The sequence below is a fragment of the Elgaria multicarinata genome, chromosome 5 (assembly GCF_023053635.1).
Source record: "Elgaria multicarinata webbii isolate HBS135686 ecotype San Diego chromosome 5, rElgMul1.1.pri, whole genome shotgun sequence".
Classification (NCBI taxonomy): domain Eukaryota; kingdom Metazoa; phylum Chordata; class Lepidosauria; order Squamata; family Anguidae; genus Elgaria; species Elgaria multicarinata.
The window spans coordinates 38,903,454-38,923,909 of NC_086175.1; the positions used below are offsets into that span (position 1 = coordinate 38,903,454).

General features: G+C 41.2%; 1 protein-coding gene across 4 annotated transcripts in view; it reads left to right on the forward strand.

Moving 5' to 3' along the window:
• Positions 1-20,456, forward strand: part of ARHGEF7 (Rho guanine nucleotide exchange factor 7) — a 109,199-nt gene that overhangs the window by 12,987 nt on the left and 75,756 nt on the right. For all 4 annotated transcript variants that reach the window (XM_063126134.1, XM_063126135.1, XM_063126137.1 and 1 more), the window contains exon 2: positions 8,450-8,536. In XM_063126134.1, the coding sequence (XP_062982204.1) occupies positions 8,450-8,536 (87 nt within the window). The remainder of the gene's footprint in view (positions 1-8,449; positions 8,537-20,456) is intronic.

The following is a 20,456-nucleotide window of genomic DNA, read 5'->3' on the forward strand; positions in this document are numbered from 1 at the left end:
ATTGATAATGTGTAGGAGTACCTCCCCATGTTGAGATATCCTAAGATTATATTGCATTTTATATCATGTTTTTATACTGTTTGTTTTATACTTTGAATGTTTTTTATTTTTGTGAACCGCCCAGGGAGCTTCAGCTATTGGGCAGCATAAAATGCAATAAATAAATAAATAAATAAATAAAATTATATAGTTCCCTCTTTGCCCCCTCCCCTCCTCTCTCTTAACTGCTGCTGGTGGTGACAGAGAAACAGGACATGTGGTATGTGTTCTTACATGTTACGGGGGGGGGGGGGGAAGCTTTTCAACTCCACCTGGGTCTGCCATTTTTGGTAGTGTTCCTGTATCTATTTGTAATGTGCAGCTCCATCTTTTCTCAGGCTTTGTGTATGTCTGTCTCATTTTGTTTCCCCTCTCCTTCTACTCTATCCTATTGCTCCTGATTTTATTTTATTTTTTGAAAAAAATGGACAAAAAGGAAAATGGTAGTGGTATGTCCCACTTTATGTCAGGACACGACCCAACTGTGAATCATGATGAACTACCAGGAAAATCTGTGGTTTATCTTAGCACTCCTGATTTTTACTGTGGCGTTTTATTTTTATTTGTACTTTTTTGGGGGGAAGGGATTTTTAAAATTTGCATTGGATAGTTTAACCTAAGTCCATCAAGGACAAAAGACAGAATACACATTTTAAAATAAATATGCATATTTACTTGGCAGTAAGTCCCTTTGAAATTAATAGTACTTCTGAAAATGGTTGAGAGAATGGACTGAGAAGTGCATCATTGAATTCCGCTTCTGAACCTGAGCCTGCTGTCCTTGCAAGCTGTCTGGATGGGAGACCACATGGGAACCATATGCAGGCTGCTCTGAGAGCAAGGCATAATAGACAAACATGCAAAGAGCTGAGGTGCTATTCTACAAAGAAGAAATGGAGTGCACTCTCTGTTCTGAATTAATCCCTTGGACACTTGACAAAAATAGCCTCTCCTTGTAAGGAGCTGTCGGAATGGCTTCTGCAGGCTATTAGGAGATTTTTGTGTATAAGCATGGCTGTAGGCCACAATCCAGAGAAAACTTTTATGCACACAGGAGGCTTTTGTGTGTTCAGCAGGATTTTCTATTAAGGACTTGTGAGTTTAAGAAGATACTAGCAGGAGGGAAAAGCCAGAAAATCTATGGGTGAAAGTCTTGCTGGAGTTCATAGAGATAGCTCTCCCCAGGCAGTGTTATGAGAAGGTATGTGGTTACCACCAACCTGCATCTCACTAGCACATAGTTTGAAGAAAGAGTATTACATAATGTAATTGCCTTTATGTCCCCCTGCAAGTAATAGCCAATGTAGTGGTAAGGGCAGTGCAGTGACATTGACATGACCTCATTCTCCCTGTAATACATACCAGGGTGATATGGGTGGGAGGTGGACACATCTTCCCATAACATGTAGTTTGGGCTTCCCAACATCATTCTAAGTAGTTGGAAACATGTTCTTGTTATCGTATCCCCACCCGACACACATACTTTGCTCCATTCCAGACATGAGACAAACCAGAGTGTTACATTGCTCTGAGTGCTTGTTAATACAATCAAGGTTCAAAAGCTTACTCTGTGCTAACGAATCCCGACCGAAGAAACAAGAAATTGCAATGTTTCAGGCTGCAGTCCTATGCATACTTGCCTGGGAGTAAGTCCTATTGAACTCAACAGGGCTTACTTTTTAGTAAGATCACATTGTCGGCCACATTCCCTTGCTGCATGCCTTTGGTCATTTGTGCATGGGTGTATTTCTATATGAAAGAATAAGCTATCTCCACTTCTGCATAAGCTTGCTATTGTGGGCTGTAAATATATTTTTTTCTTGGTATGGGTCTTGGTGTTTTTTTTAACAGCTACATGACAAGCCAAAACTCAGCAGGTAGAGGGTGTTCCCTCCCGCTTTTTAAACCAACATTGCATTAGCATGCCAGGAAAAGTTTCAAGTTAGTGAACATTTGCTTTGGCACACAGCTATAAAGGCTCAGGAGCCTTACCAGAAGGAAAGTTGCTTGTTTGCTATTGGCATGATCACTCATTGCACAATGAAAGAGGGAAATCACAAGCCCCAGTTCTTTTTAGAGATTGATGACTCAGAGTCTGAAAGGAGTTCAGGGATTGTCATCTGTCAGGTGTTTGGGCCAGCAAAGAGCAGTCTGGAAGCCAGAAATCTGGAGGTGCCAAAATCTGGAGAAAATGGCCTCACCCAGCAATGAGTTGTTCAGACTAAGGAAAGACAGCAAGTCTGTGAATCTTTACAGGCTTTCCTACATGAGGCTTTTTAACCCACACCTTTACAAAGGTTTTCACTTCTGGATTCTTTGTGGCATTAAGACCAACTCCTATACACATGTTTTTTCTGGGGTTTTGTTTCTTTCTCTGCCTTTCTATATGTTCCATTACACAACCATTTGGTAGTGCTGTGGTGTAGCAAATATATGAGGCTTCTATAACGCCATTGAGAAAAATACCAGACTTCCTTCGTCAGGAAGAAAAAAATGTTATGATTGCAAAGCATGGGAGAGGATGATGATATCATGTAAAGGACCCGCAAACTACAGTGAGAGCGGAATCACGAGTGCACAATAAAAGGCTCATGTAGAAAGGCTCCCAATCCTTTAGGAGCATCAGATTGATATTCTAGCATAGCCATGGAGACTTATGGGTTGTTGTGACAAACTCCCAGCTTGAAGGGCTTGTAGTTTGGCCTCTCTTCAGCAGCTTCATTATACAGGAAGCCAGCACCTTCACCTGTGCCTACCCTACAGGGTCCCTAGTTTGAACCCCTCGGCAGCTGACACTATCCTAGGAACTTCTATTTGTTTTGTTTTAGCTAACCTGGGGGAAGCACAAACAATTTGTTCTTAACCTAGGAAGGACCATTAAATGGACCGATTCAAACATTCACTAGAATCAGTTGGTAAAAGTTTTCATGGGTTTTATGCCTTAAGGCTGCAGATGGGGAATAATATATTTCAAGATTCTGACATGTGTTTTCTGCGCTAAAGAAATAAGCATGTCAGGAAGAAGGGTTCAGCCTCACTTTCTCCCAGATCTGCTGAGTTTTTACTCCTTTTGTGCACTGGTTTTTTTTCCTATGGAGAAACATTCAAACATGCAGCTTCTCTGCCCAATTTGCTGCAGCCTGAAGTCCAGGAAAAGTGTTAACACTTGGTTTGGATGAATGTACAGGCTGGCCCTGAATTTACGAACCTCTGATATATTACTCTTGCTTTTTAACTAGTACAGCTTTGAAGATGGAATCTGATGTTTTAGGTTTCCAGAGTAGTAGCTATGTTAGTTTAGCTATGCCAGAATAAATGTCTTCAAAGTGCCACAAGACTCTTTGTTGTTTTAGGTGTTGGAAAGGAATGATAGACGGTATGGCAGCACTTTTTGAGGGGTTGGGAACATCAACATGTGTGGATGGGCCAAAGCTCACTGGTAGAGCACCTGCTTTGCATGCAGAAAATCCCAAGTTCAACCCCTGGCATCTCCAGGTAGGGCTGGAAAACTTGCCTGAAACCCGGGAAAGCCACTGCCAGTCAACATCAACAATACTAGGCTAGATGGACCAATGGCTTGGTTTGGGGTAAGGTAGCTTCCCATGTTCCTAACATGCATGCTTTTTCTGGGGAAATAATTGAGAACTGATAATGAGGTAGCAGGTTGCTCCAGGGCCATTGACCTGCATATCAAAGGATAACTAGCAGAGGGCATCATGGTGTAAGCTGCTGTCAAGACGTTGCAGTTCTGCTTCCCTGGCAGTCATAAAGAAGTCACTGTGCAGATCCTCTGTGACAGTTGTTCAGAGGCATCCAAGGGCTTTACATTTGGGACCCGAGGCATGGCCTGCATATTTACACACATATGGTCTTTTTTCTCTGACAATAGTCGCTATGTGCAGCCTCCTGTGGAGACTTATGTGCACTCCTGACAGGAATAATCTGTAGAGGACAGCTGTGTTTAGTCTGTTCAGGGAATAACAGTGCACATTAACTGTAGTTTACGATGTTAATTCTTTGAAAGCTGTCTGTACAAATATTCCCTGAATATACACCAAATTAATTTTAACACCAGCTGTCCTGGTATCTCAGGCAGTAGGGAATTGATTCTTGCTCCTGAAGGTCCAGATTCCCACTATGGCTAATGGGGCTAAATTTCACTTGTCAGTTGATCTCTGCTGAAGTCCATTTGGGAGTCTGTCAGCATGGCTCTGCAGCTAAAGTTAGAGCCACTGTGAGAGGCTACCATAAGCCTGTATAACTGGTGACTTGCCAAGCCAGTCTCCCTCAAATTAGTGCCCTCCAGGTATGTTACACTGGAACTCCCATAATTCCAAGCCTTTGACCATGCTGGCTGAGGATTATGGGAATTGCTGTTCAACACATCTGGAGACTGTCAAGTGAGGAACACTGCCAGCTAAGTCAAATATAGCCCATTAGCCATGAATTGCCAGCTGTTCGATAATATCTCTCTCCCACCCCTTTTTACATAGCTCCAGGTACTAGCAAAAATGGGGTTCAGCCATCTGATGGGGTGCCCAACTGCTGTGCTGCATTCAGTGGTGGGTAAACGCATTAGGTGTTGTAAGGATAAAGTTTTGGTCTGAGTTATTTAGTAGGAAGATAATTCACATACGCTCATGGGAAGTCACTCTTACATAGGGCCATGCTGTTAGTCTCCTCCAGTTGCTGCTCAAGTATTTTCTCTGTGTCCAGAGAGACATGTCTCTGTATCTCTCTCTGCACAGATATCACGGAGAGGATTCCAACCAACAGTCCCTTACATGCAGTCTCAATGGTACAGTCTAGTAGTTCTACCATCTGATCTACTGTTTGTATAAACCAGACCTCTCTGCATGTGGAATATGGATTTATTTATTTTGCTAGAGGCGTAGAATGGCAGTAGGGTGCTGTTAGTGAATGCAGAGTGGTCTGGGTTAGACTATGTGGAGTGAAATAGCCCTCAGCCCTGACTTCTAGAACATTCTCTAGACCCCAAAACTCAGGGCTGTATTTAAATGACCATAAGAGCTATGCTAGATCTGACCAAAAGCCTATCTAGTCCAGCATTTGGTTCACACAGTAGCCAACCAGATGCTTATAGGAAATCCACAAGTAGAATCATAGAATCATATAATAGTAGAGTTGGAAGGGGCCTAAAAGGCCATTGAGTCCAACCCCCTGCTCAATGCAGGAATCTACCCTACAGCATACTTCACAGATGGTTGTCCAGCTGCCTCTTGAATGCCTCTAGTGTGGGAGAGCCCACAACCTCCCTGGGTAACTGGTTCCATTGTCGTACTGCTCTAACAGTCAGGAAGTAGGGGATGAACAGAATAGCACCCTCCCATTCATGTTCTCCAGGAATTGGTATTGGCAGGTATATTGCCTCTGATCCTGGAGGTAATATCCATTATGACCAGTAGCCATTTAATAGTCTTATCCTCCATGAATTTGTCTAATCCCCCTTTAAAGCTGTCCAAGTTGGTAGTCGTTGCTACAGTTTGTGGTAGCAAATTTCGTAGTTTAGCTATGTGTTCTGTGAAGAGCTTCTTTATCTGTCCTGAATCTTGTGCCCAGCAGAGTTACTATGTGTGGAATTTTTGAGGGAGGTTACACTGGTTTTGTGAGTGCACCAATATAGGATGAGAGTGTTGCTCACTACTTGCTTGAAAATCTTAATTTGAATAAGAGCTAGTTAAATATAAACTTGAGATTCACAGGACAGTTGAACAAACTAAAAAGGGCAGCTGATGGTGGCTTTATGCCAAAACTATGTCATAACATGTCATAATGGCTTGGCATTCAGGCTCAGGTTATTAAGCAGAAAATGTCCAAACAGTTTCATTGCTTTCTTCACAACTGTAAAGTCAAGAAACATAATCATTTTTTTTTAGAATTATTGTCATGGAGATATTTGACCTAATAGCTGAAACACTTAAAATAGTCTCCAGTAATATCTATGGGATTATTGCTGTTGTTATTATGAAAATCATTTTAAAACCCCGATCCATTCAGTGTTTCCAGATTCTTTGACAGAGCTAATTCTGCAACGCTTTCTCATTTCTTACCTTAGTCATCTCTATAATCTTGCCAAGTCATAAGGAGAATTTTACCACAGAGCAGGCACAGAAGAGTGATAAAATGTGTAGTAAAATGTTTGTCTGTGTGGGCTCACTTCAAATAAAAAATTATCTACAGGGTGGCCCTGTATTGACCTCCTTTCATGATGAATGCCGGCTATTTGTTTGTACCCTTTTGTGTCCATGTTTTAAATAATCAATGAGAAGAATTTTCACGGTGTAGGAGTTAAAGGTTCCAAGTTTCCCCTTTCATTGTAGGGGTTGTTATGTAATATCTTTTAATTTTATTCATAAGGGTTTTATTCTTTAATTTCTTTTAAAGCAATTGCGGAAAAACATGTAGGCAATCTTCTGAAAATGTCAAATGTTTCCAAGATAGAAATTAAAAACTATTTTGGTATTTTTCATTATTTTCTTTGGAACTTTATTAACAGGGCAGAGATATTTGGCTCTGTATGCATTCATTCAGAATCAGCTGTACAACTGCTAGTGATGCTGAGAAATTCTGTAAAGAGATGCTCACACAGAATTTCTCAGCATCACTAGCAGTTGTACAGCTGATTCTGAGTGAATGAATACAGAGCCAAATGTTTCTGCCCTATTAATAAAGTTCCAAAGAAAATAATGAAAAATCCCAATATAGTTTCTAATTTCTACCTTGGAAACATTAGAATTTTTTCAGTAAGCATTCAAATCCACCTTCTTGACAAGAAAATTCTTGAACTCCTCTTGGGGGCTTGGCTATGGGGACCATCATAATGAGCACCTGCACTTCAGAATTTCCCGCACCACTGTTTAGGAGATTGTGTAAGGCCTTCCTATTACTAAGGCCTATGGTTAGCAGAAAGGTGCTGAAATGGGTGGACACAGGGAGGTTGTTTCTGTGCTCCCAATTTGTTTTGCTCTTGATTTTTATCATGTGTTCTATGATTTAATGATTGCTAGCTGACTTGAGCACACTTGGAAAGGTGGAGTACAAAAGCTTAAAATAAATAGTGTAGATAGGGCCTTTGCTGCCAAATGGCTAATATTACAGGCATCTGATCTTCTGCTATAACAATGTATGGAAATGAGTGTAAATATGACATTAATGCATTGAAAATGACATTGGTTTGAAGAGGGTCACATTTCCCTGCTACACCTTTGACCCCTTGCCACATGGTTTGCAGACAGAACATGCTAATGTGAGATCAGAACTACTGTACGTATCCATTTCCAGTTGCAGAAAATGTTAGCAGATGTGAAGTCATGCAAATTCAGTAGGTTCCACTTTACAATCTCAGCAATTTTAAGGGGGAAGAGGGAGAGGTCGGAGGATTGTGGTGGTACATTAATTTGGTATCATCTTTTAGATAAGCACAGTAATATTGGAGTTGCGGATAAGGTAGCTTTTTTGCTTGCCTTTCTGCAGAATGGGATTTGGCTCAGTTTCTTGAGGCACCCGTAGTTATTTTCTCTGCAAATCCTGCTGTGCTTGTGGTACACTATGATGTAAATGTCATGCTGGATGTCATGGAATAGATGGTCCTAATTTGAATGGCAGCAGACAGAGCCTTTCAGTTCTGTGATCCAAGCCTTGGTAGTGCTACTGAATGGGGAAAGACTTGAAAAAATATATGAAAAGAGACAGTCCAGCTGTATTCTTTTTCTGTAAGGGAAGTAATAAGATTGCCACCTCATTTCTGGCAGGTCTGAATAGCTGATGGAAATTCAGCAGGTGAACTTTAGTAACTACGGCCTAGAGAAAAAAAAGGTCGCCTATTAAATTTGTCATTTGTTAAAAAGCCCAGGCGCCCTGCGCGAAATAAAAGACGGCAACTCTAAAGAAGACAACGAGCGATTTCCCTGCAACCCTGTTTGGGGTCTTTAATCTAGTCTCTTACGCGTGTGAGGCGGCTGCAAAAGAGGGGCGTGAGAGGAGCCTCCTTCGCCTTTGTTCCCCTCTTTGGCACGGAACTGCTGGGCTACTGCTACCCTACTGTGCCGTCGCGTGGGTGGGAGATATTCATAGGATAGGAAGCGGTGGATGGCTGAGGAGACAGAATCGGGAAAAGCACCCTGGAGCGGTGGACGAGGACTTCCCTCGTCTCCTTCACACGCCATTTCCTGCCGTCGTGTTTACTTCCCGGTTCAAACTCTCCCGTCACGGGCGAAGCAAATCAAAAGCCGCCTCCAAGTGGAGCCTGGCTGAGGAGAAACAGAGGCTGAAGGGATTTCGGGAGCCCACGGAGGGTGAGTTTTGGGAGAGGGGCCCTCCGCAGCCCTGGTTGCACAGCCTCAGTTCATTGCAACAAAACTGACTTAAATCGGTTCTCCTCTTCTTGCAGGTTTATCCGGAGCCCCGCACCGAGAGCGAGTGCCTGAGCAATATCCGCGAGTTCCTTCGGGCATGCGGCGCCACCCTTCGCCTGGAGGTGAGGAAATGGGGTGGGCAAGGAAACACACGGATGTATATCGTGTATATCAGTGTGTGTGTGTGTGTGTGTGTGCACACAGGTGTGCTTCGGAGGACTAGAGCAAGGATAACCTCTGCACTAAGGAATGAATTAAAGTGAGGGAGCTGGAATACAACTCTGACTGGTTGGTCGATCTAACCTTTTCTGTATGCCAGCCTTCCCCAGCCTGGTGCCCTCCAGATGTGTTGAACCCCAACACATCTAGAGAGCATCAAGTTGGGGAAGGCTGTTGCATAGTGTCTTTTTACACACAGCCATAATTCAGTGTGTGTGCCATGATTTCCCGCACACACCTGTTTGGCATACACATCACCTGTGTAGTTTAGTCTTCCCCAACCTGGTACCCTCCAGATGTGTTGGACTGCAACTACTATCATTTCCAGCCCAATACATATGGAGGGCACCAGCATGGGGAAGGTTGATGTAGCTATATTTATATTTTCTCTTTTATTTGATTTCCCTCTTACACCAATATAGCATTGCGAAGAGTATATATTATTTGTATAGTACTTTAACAGCCACATCCTAAACAAGTTGTCCTTCCCCACACCCCATAGCTATTCCCTTTGAGGGCTAAGCAAGATGAGATGCAGGAGATGTGTGATTTTACATAAAAGCTGCCTTGGAAAGCACTGCATTTTATTGGAGAGGCAGTCTTGGAGAGTGGCCTTTTAATCCCCCCAGGGCATTTCTGCAATCTCCTTCACCTGCTGGTATTAGCCCCTCAGCAGAAGACATTCCTGTATATTTTCTGCTAGGGGTTAATAACATCTTGAGAGTTTGTTGGGTTGGAGTATAAGATCAACTTCCCTTTCCCCAGTACTGGTAACTTGATCAAATTCAAAAGTGTTTCTCTCCACCACTACCACCCCAGCCAATTGCTGTCAGATAATAAACCCTGTCATACAAACAGGCTCCTGGCTTGTTGCACTCCTTAAAAGCCATAATTGCAAACCATGGCTTGTTCATTTTCAAAGCTTGTCTTGTTTGGGAGCAACAAGCTAGTACCTCCAGTTCGGATGACGTGCTCAACATTTGTTTTCTGGTGCATCCCAATACTATGCATATCTCATTGAGTCCAATGGATCTTACTCCCAAGTAAGTTCCCACAGGAATGTAGCCTTACAGAGCCATCCTGTGGAGTTTGGGTAGAAGAGAATCCATGGTGGAGTTATTGTCACTTATTTATTTTATTTATTTATTACATTTTTATACCGCCCAATAGCCGAAGCTCTCTGGGCGGTTCACAAAAATTAAAACCACAGTAAAACACCCAACAGTTTAAAACACAATTACGAAATACAGTATAAAAAGCGCAACCAGGATAAAACCACACAGCAAAGTTGATATAAGATTAAAATACAGAGTTAAAACAGAAAAATTTAAATTTAAGTTAAAATTAAGTGTTAAAATACTGAGTGAATAAAACTTCCTATATCCTGCTAATTTGATACGGAAGATGGTGGGGTAGCTTTTCATTTTTGTTCCTTATATGAATGCCCCCCTTTGTTTATCTCCCATTGACACCAGTGGAAGGGAAATTAACTATTCCAGCTCTAGGGCTAGTGTAGTTCTTGGCCCTTTTAGGTGGCATATTTTGGGAATAAGTGGGCTTTGGACCCTGCAGTTCCAAGGAAAATCCTTGGTATGCCGATGGAACACCTGTTTTGGCTCCTACATCTATATGTGGGGAGCTTTCTGCAAGCAGCACTTCTATTGCAACCAATGGCCACTCAGCCAGCTGTTGGCTGGCTTTAAGTTTGCTATAGGTTTGAGTACTTTGTATTTATATTTTTTCTGTTCATATTGAGTTATAATGTCAACTCGACTCTCCAGTCTTTCCTCTTTTATTCAGACGTTGATCATTTTGGCTGCTGCTCTTTGAATTGTTGAGGTGTGGTAACTAGTACTCCAGTAATGCTGATTAGAATGTGTCAAGCACCTCCTGCGTCTATTGTGTATATAATTCTCTTGCTATATCCAAGTATGGTGTTTTCTTCCTTTTGGCAATGACCTTGTATTGCTGACTCATAGTCAAATAGTTAATTATGAACTCTCTCCCCCCACCCCCCCAGTTACTTGAAATAATATTTTGTTTTGAGCTTTCTAACTTACCCTTGGGTTCTGGAATCTAACTTTAATGGGACTTGTAGATTTAACACTCGACAGCTGTAATACTTAGCAAATTTCTTTATACCAGTCTTCTGTATGTGTATCCTATATGAAACTATAGTTTTTGTTTTTACAAACTTGTTGAAACAGGCTTATGAACAATGGTAGAAATGTGAGACAATTGAATGATTTGCCCAAGGCTAAACGACCACCCGTGCTTATCTTTTGGGGAGAAACACCGAAAATCTGGGTTTTATAAAGTGGTTTAATTATAGTTAAGATGTAGGGGAATCTACAATGTCCTACCTAGGAAACAATTGTGATTAACTGACTACTGCTGATTATGGGCCATAAATAATATGCAGTTTACTAGGTTAAGAGGGTAGTGCTATTTGAACACCTCTGTCAGCTTGTTTATCTTCTTGCCTGTACTTGCCTTTCTGTGAAGATATGGAACTTTAAAATTGTTGAAACTTTATTTTAAAAATTGAAGGAGTGTGATGTATAATAACAGTAACAAGCTCTTCCAAAATTGTGAGAAAGTTGAAGGATTGTAAAACTTACCACTTCTTTATTTATTTTGAGGAAAAGTGCTATATTTACAGGATTTCAGAGAAATCTGAAAGACCCAGGCTTGGTCCGTTTTAAAGTTGTGAATGATGTATAAGTTAGTAAAATGAGATATTTGAAGAAAATGTTGGAGAGAGAAAAGTCAGTGATACCCTATTACATAATATATGGTGTTTAAACTGCAATCTCTCTGTCAGTTTCTATTTTAGATAATGTTTTTGACTTCTTCAATGCAAATGTTTCCCCCATTCAGATTCTCTTGGCCTGTTGTTCCATCTTGTGATGGCCTGCTTTGTCAGTTTGGAAGTTTATATGAAATGTGGTTTAATAATCTCCTTCAACAGTTGCTTTCAATACCAATCTAAGTTTAAAAAATACTTGTAGTCATTAAAATAAAACTCCAGGATGGACGCAACTATACGTTAGGCAAGTTTCTGCTAAATAATTCAAACTAGATTGTCACAGAGAGCTTAAACAGATGATGTGCATAGAGAAAAAAGAGCATATTTACACTGCAAACCTATAGCACTGTATAACTGTCATGGTTTCACCCAAATAATCTTGGGGGTTGTAGTGTGGTGAAGATGCTGAAAATTCTCTGTTAAAGATAACTAGATCCTCTCACAGAATAATTGTTTCTAAGGTTTCCTGGGATCACAGAATAACTTAAAGCTTGTTTTAAGTCTAGCCTGATTCTGCCTGAAGTGGTTGATGAATCTCTTGATGATTTCACTGGACTGTTGATAGGGCCTCACATAACTAAATATGATGGTGTGTGTGCAGAGTATATTCCCTACATAGAAATGTAGATAGCAGGAAGAAGGGTTCTAACCTAGCCTTTCCCCTAGCATCTGCTTTTCTCTGTGCAGGGATTTTAAAAAGAATTGGTGGTATGGAAGACCATTCAGTCCTGTGAGCCATCATCTATATTCCAGTGGTACAATACAGGTAACAAGCTTACTATCTCAGAAGTGTATATACCTTGAGGCTGGAATCGTATGTGCATGTATTTGGGAGGATCCACTGAAGAGAGTAGACTTGATTACAAATAAACATGCATAGGATTAGGCTGCAAGTTTGTTCTTGCTCTGGGTCATTTATATTTTTCTGTCTGCATAGGATGATATGAATATGAATTGGGTTTTGCCTGAAAGCTGTAAAAGTGAAATGGGCCAGGAGCAATGGAATTCTTGATCAGGGTGGGGGCTCTGATTTTGTTGGAGAAATAGTCCTTGACTGAAGGAGCCATCAAGAATATGTGTGTGCAAATTTCATTGATCATAAAATGGGCACAGGTTTTTGGAGGGAAAGAGAGGTTTGCTCATCTCTGTAAACTCAGTAATCTGGTTTGCTATAGTTTTCTGCATCTGGTTAGATCATGTTTAGTTTGGATTCTTTACAGCAGTGGTGGGCAGAAGGTAGATCTAGATCTACTGATAGATCTGGGGTGATTTGCAGAAGTTCATGAAGGATTTCAGACTCCCAGTTATTTAAAAAGAGAGCTACAAAATGATTCCCTCTCTCTCCATATAAATTATACAGCTGAAATGGAGAAAGGCTGAGGGATAACCAGAAGTGGAGTTTCATGTAAGCTCTCTTTAGTTCTGGTCCTCCAAACAAAATCCAGGACTCAGAGGTCTTTCATTCTAAGAGCCAAACTCCATATTGCACTAATTGTGTAGCATTTAGCTGAGGTAGTCTTAATTTTTACTTTTGTGTAAGTGCACACAACTCTAATTTGGATCAGGACATCAGTGCTCTGGGATGGGAGGGCTAAACTTTCTCCCCCACTGCAGTTTCCCCTCTGAAATCCCCCTTGACTTAGGGGAGAAGTTTTCTTGTTTTTTAAATCTCCTTTTAAACCCATTTCCCCTCCCCCCTTTTAAACTACATTTAATAACTTACAACACCCCCATGTCTCTGAGGCCTTAGCTAGACCTAAGGTTTATCCTGGGATCATCCCGGGGTCGTCCCTGCCTGCTCCCGGGATCCCCTGTGTGTCATTTACATGAACAGGGATGACCCCAGGACAATCCCGGGATAATCCTTAGGTCTAGCTAAGGCCTCAGTCTATGTAAATGCTGAAATAACAATGTAGGTCAAATTACTTAGATCAGCCCTCCCCAACCTGATGTCCACCAGGTTGTAGTTTTGAACTACAACTCCCAGGATCCTTGATCATTGCCCATGCTGTTTGGGGCTAATGGAAGTCCTGTCACCTCCAGCCAGCATGAGAGAGGATGGGGGAGAAGGGGTAAAGATATACACATGCTGGACAAGTAGGAGATCTAAACTGTATTAGAGGAAATGCCTGTTTCTCAATACAACCTGTCAGTATATTGAGGCTGTCTTTGGAGGCTCTTCTCCAGATCTCCCCACTATTTGAAGAAAGGTGGGTAGTGATCAGAAAGAGGGCCTTCTCAGTAGTGGGACCCCATTTGTAGAATTCTCTTCCAAGAAAGTCCCTCCTGGTGTCAATCTGTTACCTTTTTCACGCCAGGCAAAGATGTTCTATTGTCCCAGGCTTTTTAGGATGCAATATTAGGCATATTTAGAAAGAAAAAAGACAGGTTGAACTGGGCATGCTGGGATTTGTATAACTTTTTTCTGTCTAAATATGCATCTGACTGTACCTTTAATGTATTCATGAACTTTTTAATACATTGTTTGTTATGTTTGTATTTTTATCTTGTTTTTATAAACCAACTAGAAGCTGTGCCTAAAAACAGTGTAGATTTTAAAAAATGAATATGCACACTTTAACAAGCTGCTGCTGGTTGTTTCATTTTGTTTAAAATTAGGTCGAATGTATTTAGAACTTGTGTTTCTCTAGCTTGACTTTTCATGACTTCTGAGCTTTTGGGAAAAGATTTTTCCTAAAGATCCAAGTATAGCAAGGGTGGGAAGACTATGGACTTGAAAGGTGGCAGATTAAATAAATAAATAAATAATATAGCATGATCAAAATTGTAACATGATTTGGAGCAAAGATTTTTCAGATTACATTTCATTATCTTGTATGCTCAACATTCATAGGATTGGCCAGTATGTCAAAACATAAACTTGTGTGATGGCTTTGACCCTAAAAAAACACTTCTTTAGTACTACTACATAATTATGGCGATGATATTTTGATATTCTGGTTATATTGGAGGTTTGTAACATTCCCACTTGGTGTAAGGCCAGCCTAAGATATTTTTGCTGTCTGAGATGGTACAAGAGGATTCCTCTCTTCTCACTCCCACAAATCACATACAGAAGTCAAAAGGGATAGGATCCACCACAGTAGCAGCACACTGTCCTCTACCATTGAGAGCAGCAGGCTAGCTTAGGGGCACAGGGCAGCTGGTGGGGGGCAACAGGGGGCATGTGGTACATAAAGTTCTGTTCTCTGATTCCTTGCTGCTGCTCCCCATGTCTTAGCATCTGCTGCTGATAATACCGCTGCTTCGCTCTGCCTCATACAGGGTGAACCTCCACCGCATGGGTCCAATCTGGCCTGCAGAAGTTTGACCTTTCTGGCCTGCGGAGGCTTGGGCTCATGCCCCTAGATACTGGCAGGTAGAGGAATCTCCACTTTTATCTCCAATCAGGGAGAGGTTGGAGATAACAGTGGGGATTCTGCTTGGTGTGGCGTGGGTTAGGCAGAGCTGCTCCATCTGAAGTGTGGGGTGGAGAAGTGCTTCTCTACCCTAGTCTCTGGCTGAAGCACCATTGCTGTGTGTGGGTTTTCCCCGGCTGGGAAAATCACACACACAGCGAAGGTGGGGATCAATGATATTAGGGAGCCTGGTTCCACCCTCTGCTACCATTTGGCCTGCACAGGGGCTGATGAGTCAGCTGGGTCCCCACTCAAATAAAATTTGACACCTGTTCTAATGATAGGCTACTCTATGGTGTTGCATTTATCATTATAAATACAACACCACCAGATTGAGGGGAGACATGATAGCACTCTTCAAATACTTGAAAGGTTGTCACACAGAGGAGGGCCAGGATCTCTTCTCAATCCTCCCAGAGTGCAGGACACGGAATAACGGGCTCAAGTTACAGGAAGCCAGATTCCAGCTGGACATCAGGAAAAACTTCCTGACTGTTAGAGCAGAACGACAATGGAATCAGTTACCTAGGCAGGTTGTGGGCTCTCCCACACTAGAGGCATTCAAGAGGCAGCTGGACAACCATCTGTCAATTATGCTTTAGGGTGGATTCCTGCATTGAGCAGGGGGTTGGACTCTATGGCCTTGTGGGTCCCTTCCAACTCTGCTATTCTATGATTCTATGATTGTTGTCATCGCTAATACTGAACTTGGATGGTCCAATGCCTATTGATGCAGAAGATAAATGAGGCTATCCAAAAATAGAGTAGTAGTTTTTCCATACTTGGCAAGTGGTGGGAGGCACCCTAGGCATACAGAAGTGTATTTGTAAGTAAATGGCCCAACAAGGACCTAGGCTCAGTGGTTTGCAGAAATATAGAATGTTGAGGGTATTAGTCATGGGGGCGGAGGAGAGAGACATTGTTTTTCTTGAGCATCTAATATCCTATAGTATCCTGGAAGAGGGATGTGTATTATGAAGTTAAAAAAATTCTCTCACCATGCTATAGAGAGAGGCTTCAGGAGAGAGGGAAAGAGGCTCTAAAAATCTCCCCAACCCTGCTATAAAGCAATAAAACGTTTAAGTTCAGGGCTGGCAGCCAGCCTTGAGCCTGAGCCCAATATATTAAATTTTATAGCATTATAAAGCACGGCAGGAGAGGTTTCAGGAGGATGAGAAGGGGGGGGGGAAGTGTCCTTCCTAGGAAAAGAAGTGGGAAAGTCTCCTGGTGTGAAACCAACACATTTTGAATATAAATCTTTCAGGGGCCTCCGTTCCCTGTGAGTTTTGAACAGGGGCTGCAACAATTTTGTGGCTGGTCCCCACTTCTCTAAATTCCAGATGCTGACGCATGTTGAAATTGCAAAATTGGAATCCGTCTATGTAGTTCACTCAGTATTGCCTCCACTTACTGCCGGTGGCTCTCCACAGTCTTGGACAGAGGTCTTTCCAAGCCCTGCTTCCTGAGAAGCAGCCACATTTCTTCACATGTTACTTTTGTTTTCGTCTTTATGGTAGTGAGCATACATTTATCAAGAAGTTTGGCATCCCCATATAATTTCCGAGTTGTCAATAAATTTTTAAGTGATACATTTTGTGCTACGTTCCTGAGCAGCCAAGAATGAGTTAATTTTTATCTGTGGTACCTTATTACTATTATGTGTAAAGAAAATTCCCCATATAACATGAAATCACTTCTACAAAACCACTGCATACGCAATGCGTATACTTCTCTTTCCCTACCCCTTATTCATCATCCTATTGTTTGGTTTCCTGTTGACTAATGCAGGCTAAGTATTGTATATGGATGGTGATGATGTGCCTGTTGGGATGAGCCAATCAGCTGCTCTCAGTATCCCAGATAGTCTCAGTCTGACAGGAAACAGAAGCTTCTTAACATCCTGTTTTTCTTGACTTCTTTTAACATACTGGTTTGGTGGGCAACATTTTTTGGGTGAGAATCCACAATGAAGGTGAGTATAATTCCTAATTATTAAATATTGATTCTGTTATATATAGTTTCTTTTCTTTTCCTATCATTTTGGTTTGTTCTCTGAATTTACCACGTTAACAATAAACCTTAGCGTGTCTTTGCATGGCAGACTCCCTAGTGCCCCTGCTAAAAACAACAAACAAAAGTTTTGTCATTGGATGTAGGGTTTGACATACAATGAAGTGTCTATAATCACATGAATACTGGTAGGGGAAATCTTCCTGTGTATATGTGCCCTGAATATTGGTGATATTTCGTACGTTTATAAAGGTCTTTGTTCTACACTGGAAAAGTGGGTGGGGTACCTCAGAAGTTTCCTGGGCCACATAGAGAGCAACTGAGTGCCACAGGTTACTCTCTACTGCTCTATAGTTTTGTAAAACAAACTGGAGGGGCGTGGAGTGGGGGGAAAGCATGTGACACTTAATTTGGATCATGAAAGGCTATCTACAAATGGAAATGAATATTCCTTTTTTGGAATGACTTTGCAGAAGTGACTAGTGTTTAATTATACTTCCTAGGTACAGTACAGTAAGCGTTCCATTTAAAGTTAAAAGGTTAGATACATGACTACTTAGATCCCATTGATTTCAACCTACTTTAAGTATGACTAAATCTGGATTCAACCCATAGAAAATTATTTTTTAGTGGATCTGAAGTAAAATATGTTTTTCACATCTCTGTTCCCTTTGGGAAAATATAATTGTAGCCAGTCAATGTGAGGGAAGAGTTTATGAATTTTTGGCTTTTCCTGTGTTTATACAATATCTTAGTAGAAGCTGATTTAAAAAAAATAAAAATCATGAAATTTATTTATAGCATTTCTTGATGAATAAAGATTCTTTGGTTAATATTTTGCCATAGCTGTGAAGCAAAAGTTCTTTCAAAGTGAAGCAAATAAAATTAAATGGTATTTTAATTGTCCGAGGTGTGCAAATATTTGAAATCCAAAACACATTTTTATTTAAGCTACATTTAGCTGCTTGTGATTTTATTTGAACCTTCACCTTTTCTTCAGAAATTGCCATGTTACCCCACGTTACAGTAAAAGGTTGTGTTGTACTATAGAGTACAATCCATTAGCAATATAATCAACGCATGTTCAACTCGTGGTACTAGTCCTGCAGTGTTTTAAAATAATAATTCTTTATAGTCTCTGCATTCCTGCTTATGGAATATGTATGCACGGGCCATTCTAAGGAACCTACTAGCCCTCTGATAAGAGCAGAAAGCCTTCTCCTTCTTCTCTCAGCAAATAGTCTTGGTGTTAGTGTGTGAACCAAGAGGTGGAACAAACAGTTTTCCATTCAGTTTCCTCCTACACTGTTTGTGTGTATGTATAAATCCTCTTTAACAGATGTTTGGGTGTTTTCACAAAAGCATGTTTGAGCATCACTTGTGCCGTATATATGACTGTTAGAATAAGGAAGATAAACTGAATATGAATTGAACATGTAGGTTTTAAAATTTCATTATAGACTAACTTTAAGCTACAATTAGTCGGTACTGCAAATTTATAACCTCGATCCATTAAGCACAATCCCATTTGAAGCTTCAAATGTGAAAACAGCCTTTGTTCAACGTGTTTGGATGAGGTCATAACATCTGTTCTCAAATGTCACTGACAGCTTGATTCTATGCATGTTTACTCTGAAGTAACTCCCACTGACTTCACTGGGACTTCCAAGCTTATGTGCATCGAATTGGCTGTGCTGACATGCTTTGGCGTAAATCCCATCGGGATTAGGGAGGCATACATTCGAGTAAACATGCATAGGACCTGGCTTTAAGAACATGCTGTATATATTTAAGGGCGGGGGGGGGGGGGGAGAATCAGGAAGTAAGAGGGATTCTCTTATTTATTTTTAGTTTTGTTTCATATTTCTAGTCTCTAGATCTCTGCTGTGACATACAAAGTATCAAAATAAAATAAAGGCAATTAGTGTAATCAACAATGGAGAGTAAAATGGTTGATAAAACTTAGCAAGAATCCCCTGTAATTATTAATTACATTTTATCCCACCCTTCTCCAAAGAGCTCGAGGTGATGAATATGCCCCCCACCTTTTCCTCATAACAAACTTGCAAAGTAGTTAAGGTTGAGAGACAGTGTCTGGCGTAGTTTGTAGTTGAGCATGTACTCCTAGTCTAAGTCTAACATTCCAAGTACAACTCTTCAAGATTCCACATAACTCATTGTTTTTTCTCCATTGAATTAACACCTCACTGATTCATCAGTCTATTAGAGGAACAACTACTAGAATAGCAATGTTTTACATGCCTATGGAATAAAGAAAGAGCCATGTTGACCTCTTGGAACTGCATTCCATAAAGGGATGCTTCCACAGAGAAGACCTGGCCCCAGTCCCTTAAAGATCTCACCTGTGTAAAAAGGGCACACACAGCAGAATCTCTCCAGCATATCTAAGGACCTGGGAAGGTATAGGTGAGAAGAGATGTTCACTCAGATATGCAGCTTTAAAGGCCATTGCTAGCACTTTGAATTGGACCTGTACGCTAAAAGGTTAGGCAGCCAGTGCAACTGAAACAACAGCTGTCTGCTGCAATTCATAGTGTGTGTGTGTGTGTGTGTGTGTGTGAAAGAGAGAGAGTGAAAAAGAATATAACCTATTTGTGAAAACATGGGTGAGATATTTGAGAACAGATGCGTGTTTTTAAAATTGCATTGTGTTGCAAGGTAGCTTCTGTGAGCAGTAGTGACTCCATTTTGAAACAACCCAAAATCCCACCTACAGACTGAGCATTCACAAAAGGCCTGGGTCAAGTAACCATTTCTTGATAGACTTCTTCAAATGCATTCCCCAGAGACAAAGGTAGGGGTAAAACTAAGCAGAATATGAATGCTGGATGGCAAGAGTCATACCTGGTCATAAGCATGCTAATGCAGCCCTGTTGCTGAACTCCAGGCTGCATCAAGTACAGCCATCATCCCAAATCACCCCCTTTTGTTCCCATAGCAAGTAGATCTTTAGATAAGATCATACAAAAGCCCTCAAGTTTGGGGGAAGAGGCTAGCTCTCTCTCTTTTGAACCAGAAACACAGAGCATACTACACATTCCAGCTTGCGAGAGCAAGCTGCCATGGGTGAGTGCTTTGCCTCGATGTATTCTTTTCCTCTTCACCTAAGACCAAGAGTTGCAATGCTCCCCAGTTCTGCTCTACAGGAAAGGGCTGCAGCCCAAGGAAAGGTATATTGCCTTTAAAGATTCCCTCTACCCTTTCCCCTGCTGTCTCTGTGTGTATGCTCTTAAGTCTCAAAAGGTCTATTTTTCAATCTTGAAACTGCTTCTAAGCCTTTACTTGCTCAGCTAATTTCCCCAAAACTAGCTTGTGCCTTTGTATTTGTTTCAACCTCAATAAATGTGCCATTGTGGCATTATCCCCTTCAGTGCTGTAAGTTTCTTGAGTAAGAATCGCCTTACTTAGCCACAGACACTCTATTGCCAACGTCAAAAGATTCCTTATAAGCAGGTGTAAGTCTCATTAGAATGTGTGCAAGTTTGTACACGGGTCTAATGAGAGCACATCACGTAACAATTGGTTTTCTTTCTAGTGTGACTTAATATGTATTTTTTGTTTCTT